The 8,103-nt window shown below is 45.7% G+C and overlaps 1 protein-coding gene across 1 annotated transcript; it reads left to right on the top strand.

Annotated features, from left to right (window-relative positions):
• Nucleotides 1–1,596: 1,596 nt before the first annotated feature.
• Nucleotides 1,597–5,159, top strand: LOC125517634 (nicotianamine aminotransferase 1). The gene is made up of 7 exons (XM_048682840.2): nt 1,597–1,990; nt 2,388–2,727; nt 2,826–3,044; nt 3,421–3,480; nt 3,636–3,791; nt 3,889–3,982; nt 4,771–5,159. Exons 1-7 carry the CDS (start codon nt 1,665–1,667, stop codon nt 4,890–4,892), a joined length of 1,317 nt encoding a protein of 438 aa, XP_048538797.1. The 5' UTR covers nt 1,597–1,664; the 3' UTR covers nt 4,893–5,159.
• Nucleotides 5,160–8,103: the final 2,944 nt, after the last annotated feature.

Genomic DNA, 8,103 nt, shown 5'->3' with positions numbered 1-8,103 from the left:
TTAAATTGGACCCCTTACGTTGTCCTCATATGCCCGGACTATCCGCATACCCTCGTACTCAATCCATACATGGAGGCCTTGTTGACACCAACTGAATGACTGGTGAAGACTTGTACCCATTAACGAACGATACTTCGGTGCCTTAAGACACCTACCTTTGTGTCTATGACATATGAACTCAACAGGTGGCTGGCCCACATGTCAATGACCCAAAGGGCATATACTTTTAAGGCACCGAAGCTGCTTCCGCCATTGACCATCGTCGAGAATCAAATAACAAGTTGGTTGTATTACCCGGTGTCCGATCAGGGACGAATCTAGGGGGGGACGAGGGGGGGCGAGACCCCCCCCCCCCAACGATCGCCTCGTCCCTTGACAGCGATGGCTTGTTCGCTAAAAAAAATCACGTGCGCACTTGATCGTAGCTCGTTCGCCCCCCCTATGCCTCTTGGGCCTTTTTATTAACGTGAAGCCTGAGCCCATATATAGTCCATTTGCAAGTTAAAAACACAAAGTCCACGTAAAGAAGAATGCTATGCAGCCCATCGTGGTCTCTTCGATAGAAAAAGGCCATCGTGGAAGGCAAAGTGGCTTGTTAGTTGCAGCCACTACGCGGGGACAGATCTAAAAAAACATGTCTATCGCTGCTAATATCTCCCTTTCCAAGCCGCCATGAACTATAGGCCTCCTGCGATCGGATCTGTCCATCGCGCTCGCGCTGTTGCGCCGCCATCTAGAAACGGAGAAGGGAAGGGGACGCCAGGACAGACATGCGTCGATCAGCGGACCACGGACAGGTTGCCGGCAAGCCGGACGCATGGATGTGCGGCAACAACATGAGGGGAAAAGGTATTTTATTTCGCATCAGATTAGTTCGTGGCTTTACAAATTATTGAAGAATAATCATACACGGTAGGCATTAAGAATCAAATTATGTCATTTTTAGTTATCATTTGTGCTTGTGTAGATGTGAAGAGGAAGAGAGCAGAATCAATTCATATTTTTTAAACCCAGTTGATTCAAGCTCTCAACTGTCGGAATATGATGCTACTGCAGACGATGTGCAACACTTCAATTGATGCCATGGTGTAGGCAAGAAGTATTTAATTTTGAACATTTAGAATTTCATAATACATGATATTTAATAATTTTTCTCTATTGATTGCATCAGGTGGTTACTGTCCAAATCATCTCCCTTCGAAGGAAAGATGAATATGGGGATTTCAAGAACCAAGGTAATAGCCGGAACATAATTTAGTTCTTATGCAAACTCCTAATCAAACAATTATGCCACTAATAAAATTTCATGAATCTACATCTCTTGTGTCGTTGTCTTTATAGGAGTATTAGTTTGCTATATACCATTGTCCTTTTATCATTGCAAGAGGCGGGTTAGTTCTATTGTGAAATTAGTGTAAAGGTGTTAACCTAAGAAAAAAAAATCTTATGCCGTTGTCTTCGTCCTCCCTATGCTCAAATTCTGGCTCCGTCCCTGTGTCCGATGCTCTGTCCATTACGAAGCTGGTTGCCTTGAAACAAATAGAGTTAAAAAACACTGACAGTAGCACTAAATGCCAAGAAGGAGTAACCTAACAAGGAAATAGGAATCCCTTGAACAAAATACACTGGCAAGCAACCAAGAGACACGTACGGCCACACAGAGAATGGCGAACAACGGCGGCAGCAGCCGCCGCGGGGACGACGGCGTCGGCGTCGGCGTGACCCCATCCCGATGGCGTTTCTTCCGGCCAACGGCCGGCACGCCGCTGGCGGCCGCCGGCAGCATGAGCATCCGCTCGGTTCTCAACCGTCTCAACTCGTCCGTCGACGCGTCCGGGACGCGCCCCGTCGTGCCGCTCGGCCACGGCGACCCCACCTCCTCCGCCTGCTTCCGAACCGCGCCGGAGGCCGAGGACGCCGTCGTGGACGCGCTCCGCTCCAGGAAGCACAACGGCTACTCCCCCACCGTCGGTGTGCCCCAGGCGCGCAGGTGAGCACGTCCACCCACCCGCCCACGGGCCGGCTACTCCACCAGCATCGGTGTATGGCCAGGATTCAATCTGCTCCATGTATGGCTAGGAAAGGAAACTATCTAGTCGTCTGGAATATACTCCTAGGAGTGTTCTCATAAATGCACTTACCCTGTTTGATGTATTTCGCAGTAGGAGTAGCACAAAACAACACAACCTACGTACTAATCTAGGACTACTTCTTTTGAACACGTTTCATCCGAGTAATTGAATTTATTGGCATGAGGTGTTCATTTATAAATTTTCAACCTGTAACATTTAGTTTGTCCAAAATTTTGCTGGCCAACATCACATTATCTGTATCCAAAAGTTGCCATCCCAGGACAGAGCATCTCATATCTGTTTGCCAAAACACAGTGCTATTGCAGAGTACCTGTCTCGAGACCTTCCTTATGAGCTTTCACCAGATGATATCTACCTGACCTCCGGATGCGTCCAAGCCATCGAGATCATGATCTCCGTCCTTGCCCAGCCCGGGGCTAACATCTTGCTCCCAAGACCCGGGTTTCCGATGTACGAGTCACGGACCACATTCAGCGAGCTAGAGGTTCGATATTTCGACCTCGTCCCTGAAAGAGGCTGGGAGGCAGACCTTGAGTCTGTGAAGGCTATCGCTGATGAGAACACGGTTGCGATACTCATCATCAATCCCAGTAACCCTTGTGGGAGTGTCTACTCACACGATCATTTGGCCCAAGTGAGTATATGTTCCTAGAAAAGTAAGTAAGTCTACAGTGTGTTCACTACTGTTTTGTATCTGATGCAGTTTGCCCAACATGTATTTGCAATGAGCAGATTGCAGAAACCGCAGGAGAACTTGGCATATTGATAATTGCTGATGAGGTATACGACCACTTGGCATTTGGAAGTAAGCCTTTTATACCAATGGGCATTTTTGGCAAGACGGTCCCAGTCATCACCTTGGGAGCTATATCTAAAAGATGGCTTGTGCCTGGTTGGCGACTTGGATGGATCGCAACGTGTGACCCAAATGGCATCTTAAAGGAAACCAAGGTGACCATTTGATCTACAATTGGATGCATCTTCTATTTTGGTATTTGCATTCTGACTGTGGCGAATGGCCAATCCATTATATATAAATTTTGCGCTTCATCCTGTCTAAAACAGTTTAGTTGATAACAAAACTTGAGTTGTTTTTGTGCCATACTGGCTTGAAATTTTGGGCGAGTTCAAAGCAACATACTGTGCCATACTTACATGTTGTTTCGTTGGTAACTGAGTTTCGAAGTACAATTACGGAAATTTCTGTGTACCCTCCTAAAGTTTTTGCTATCGACGTGTACCGAGTCCTTCTGAAAGGTCATGTTGGTAGTCTTAATATTATCACCCGGTTGTGTGGCTTGGTTACTTATCTTTGTTCTCCTAACAGATTGACCAGTCAATTCAAAACTATATTAACATCACAAGTGATCCTGCAACATTCATTCAGGTACATATATGCCTTATCATTTCCACTTTTTGAATAAATATCTATTCATTTCCACACGTGTTGTTTAAGATAATATGGTTTACCGATGTACGTCTATCTCTCACGCCATAGGTTTCCAGCAAGTGTCTTACACTCTAAATAATTGTTTATCACAGGGAGCAGTCCCTCAAATTATAGCCAACACAAAGGAAGAATACTTCAACAAAATTCTTGATTTATTAAGAAACTCAGCAGATTTATGTTACGGTAAAATAAAGGACATCAGGGGCATTACATGTCCGCACAAACCGGAGGGATCAATGTTTGTGATGGTAAGGAAATGCGCAGGTTAACATGCTCTAGATCAGCTGGTTAAGTTGTATTCTAGTCCAGTGAGGATATAATTCTGAGTTGATGCTTGTTTTTCAGGCTAAGTTGGACCTCTCTTGCTTAGATGGCTTTTCTGATGATATAGATTTCTGCTGCAGGCTGGCAAAAGAAGAATCTGTAATAGTTTTACCAGGTGAAGTTCTATATTATGTTGAAACTCTTTTGTTGTTGTATCAATTTGATAAGGTGCAAAGAATAAATAGAAGATTATGTTACCAAGAAAAGTATATATGTTGATTTTCTAGTTTGCAAGACCGGCTCCCTCTGTTGGAAAAATCCCTCTGTTTCATTATACAAGAGTCTTAACAATATGTACTTACCAAGGAAGGACCAGATTATATACAAAGAATTAATGAACTGGACCAGACATGCATGACCCTAAAAATGTTTATCTGCATTATACATTTCTAAAGGATGGAGTATATTACTAGTTTCATGATATTATTTACAAAACCAACCTTACCTTCCCAATTATGGGTTGGGAGCTCGTTCTAAAGAGTTGGTTTTTTGCCCTATTACAACTCTGCTATTTTACCATCTTTATGACATAGACATGCTAAAATGCAAATGAAATTTATACTAAATGGATTTACTAAAGAACGCCGAGTTCAAAAAATAGTAGTCCCTCCGTTTGTTTTTATAAGACGTTTCAGACAGCTTGCTTTGTACTGTTTTAAACAATGTCTGAATGTCTAGAACGTCTTATAAAAATGAACAGAGGTAGTACTTACTGAAGAATGTTAGAAGTCACTTTCACCATTCACAAATTTTCTGGCAGGCCATATATAGCTAAAACTTCATTCTGAAAGAAATTCCTCAAGAACTAAAACAAATGTACACAGCAACAACACAAAGTTGGGAAAAAATTGTGCTGCTACTCCGTTGCTCAAATCTTCCCTGATGTACATGAATTTTTTGCAGGTACTGCACTGGGAATGAAGGATTGGGTTCGGATCACTTTCGCCATTGACCTGCCATCTCTTGAGGATGGCCTTGAAAGGCTGAAATCTTTCTGCGAGAGGCATGCTAGAGTAGAAGCCTAAGCTCAAAGATGATTGAGCTTTTACACTGCTGTGGCGAATCGCCAGCTATGCGTTGGATCGCCCTGGTGTTGTTTTCAATAATCGCTTCTCTTTATGTCACCACAATGAAGATATTTAGCGTTCCACACATATTTTGTACTCTTCCTGGTTGACTCGTACCGGTTTGTAAGTGGCATACTATCGAAAAATGGTGTAATTTGTAACCATTATTGGTTACAGTGATTTAAGGGTCAGTATTTTCCGGCCTTTTGGGTCAGACTCAGGCAATTGAAGTTGAAAATAACTCGAATATGATGCGCTATGAGAAAAAGGCAAGTCCAGACTGGCTTACCGCATTTCTCAAGCCCCTTTCTTAGAGCATCTCCAACAGCCGTGGTGCTAAAAACTAGTTTGCCGTGCGCCGTTCGTCTGGTTTTGCACGGCCGCCAGCGCTGGCTCCAACATCAACGCTAAAATGCAGCGCGCGCGCCGCTCCAGCAGCACGCAATAAATGCAGCGCGCGCGACTCGCACAAACAACATATACATTTCAAATAGAAGCAAAAATGATCAAACTAAACAAAATAAATCAACAATAAATAGTTCAATTTCGTTATTATAACCCAAACAAATAGTTTATCGTTCAGTACAACAAATAGTGCAATAAACACAACAAATAGTGCAATGAACACAACAAATAGTATGACGAACGCAGAAATCATGCTCTTTGTCGTCCATGCCATGCCCACAACTCCAATGCATGCAATATATTGAGCCAAGCATACCAGGAAAGCCGCAAGCTTTGTTCATCGCCAATAGCTTTGTGGCGTCTTCAGCATTGGGAGATCTCAAATACTCCTCGTCAAACACTTGCACAAGTCCGACTGCGAAGCGCTTGACACACATGATGGCTTGGCTCTCACCCATAGCCAAGTGATCATCAACTAGATCAGCCGGGATACCGTATGCCAACATACGCAAAGCGGCTGTCACCTTCTGAAAAGGTGCTATGCCCGAGCTCTCCGACGGCATTTCTCTTTTGCTGAAAAAACCGGTCATGGCTCGCTAATTTCTCTGCAATGCGCCTGAACAAGTCGGTGCTCATCCTAAACCGACGACGAAAATACGACTCCGGGTATGTGGGATTCTCCATGAAATAGTGCCTCATCAATCTGTTATGGGCATCGATCCTATCTCTCCAAATTTTCTGCCGACCCATAACCAAACCACCGTGCTTCGGTTTTTTATTGATATGCATAGCTAGGATCATTGCAAGATCCTCCTCCTCTTCCATATCAAATTCTTCTTCGGAAGAATCATACGACGAACTCATCTACAGTGTTCAATACTATGCTACAAAAACTACAATCAACATGCACCAAATTCATGAAGTTTGAGCAATACATACCTTGTAGGCGTTTTGTCGAACACCTTGCGGGCGCCGAGCGGCAGCGAGCGCTCGAGAGCTGTTTGTCGGAGGATGGACGCGCGTGAGGGGCGGCGGGACTACGGAGGGGGGGGGGGGAGGGGGCGGAGAAGCCGCGGCGACGCGGGGATAGGCCGGGGAAGCGCCGGGACGGTCGTCGGGTGGCGCGGGCGGCGGCGGCGCGGCTGGATGGGGGGTGGGAGTTGCGAGCGAGCGCGCGAGAGTCCAGCGGGCGGGAGCGGGCGCAGCAAATAAGCGGCGCGCGATTGAGTTTCGGCCCGCGCGCTAAACTACATATGCCGCGCGCGCTGTTTTTGCGCGCCCGCTGGAGCAACTATACCGGTTGCGCGCACGCTAAAACGGGCAATTTTGCGGCGCGACACTAGTTTGGCGCGGCTGTTGGAGATGCTCTTACATGTGTGCCCTAAGATTGGTGTGTAATTATCCCAGAGATAGCCCAGTCCAGAGAGCACACTTCTTGCTCGCCTCTTCTCTCTCTCGCTACTCGCTAGGGTTCACTGCTTTCGCCGCAGAGCGCCTGCCCACCTCCCATCGCCTCCCTCCTCCATCCATGGCCTCATGCTCTTTCATCTCATAGCAATCACAAATCCAATGGGTTCAAGGTTGTTGCAGTTCTCATGTGTTGTGTTGCAACTTCGACATCGTCATTTCATTGGGAAAGAGGTACGCCTTGTCGATTCAGCATAAGAACCCACATGGGGAAATTAAGTAAGTGAACACACAAAAAAACTCAAAACACAAAACACAAAACACAAAAGAGCATAAAATGGCCAGCTTGGAGGAAGGGATTCGATCTTGATCCAACCAGGGGGGCAAGAGAGGAAGCTGAATGTGTTGAAGGGGTAATGAAATTTGCATACTTGGGAGATGTCTATGGGTTGGAGTGTTGGATGTCATGCTTGGTGAACACCCTTGCCGCGCACCCATGTTGATAATCATCAAGGATGATCATCCTATACCCTATGAAGATCACCTTACAAAACAAGAAAAAACGCAGATTAAAATGTGGTAGATGAGTCATGTGGGTAGTCGAAGACCAAGAAGTTGTTGTACCGGCTAGGCACTTCCCCCGTGACATCACCAATGGTGAAGGGGAAGAAATCCCATGCGTACGTCGTCGTCGACAGAGCGACAACCAACGATGAAGAGCTCCCCCCTCCCTAAGCTCCTTGTCATTCCGCCGACACAAGAATGCCATTCAGGAGGTACTGCTCACCACGTCATAATTCTCGTCACCGTAAGCATTCACATAGTATCAGTTGTGTGGAGAAATATGGATGTGGAAATCCAGCCTCATGTTCAACCCCTGTCCTATTTTATGTAGTGTTCCTCATCTTCATTGCACGAAACGGAGTAGTGGCGCCACACGAGGGGGGTGGCTGCCAGGGCATTAAAGAAGGTGAGAGCAGAAGATGGTGTGGAAACTTCATGGGAGACGGTGACTGGGAAGCCGCTGGAGGGATCACATGAGCATGAAAGGGGATGGGTGGTGAAGGATGAGCCGAGGGGTGAGGTTGACGACAAAGTTCTGAGTGATATCATGGCACATTTGCAACGGGCCACGAGCTTGTGAATGAACGACAACCTAAAAGGTGGAGTGTCAATGGTTTCAAATGCGGAAGAAAGTAGCATGCATGAAGTAATACATGAGAGATTTCTATGAAACGGATATAATTTGTTCGTAGAAATGTGTCGACCCTTCTAATTCATTTTTTACATTAAGTGAATGGATATCACTGCCATTCTGCATGAAATTATGTTATTTTGACAAGCTCCCACGTTTCAT

Source organism: Triticum urartu, chromosome 6A, assembly GCF_056163025.1.
Source record: "Triticum urartu cultivar PI428250 chromosome 6A, HENAU_Tu73, whole genome shotgun sequence".
NCBI classification, from domain to species: domain Eukaryota; kingdom Viridiplantae; phylum Streptophyta; class Magnoliopsida; order Poales; family Poaceae; genus Triticum; species Triticum urartu.
This window is presented reverse-complemented; position numbering and strand designations above follow the sequence as displayed.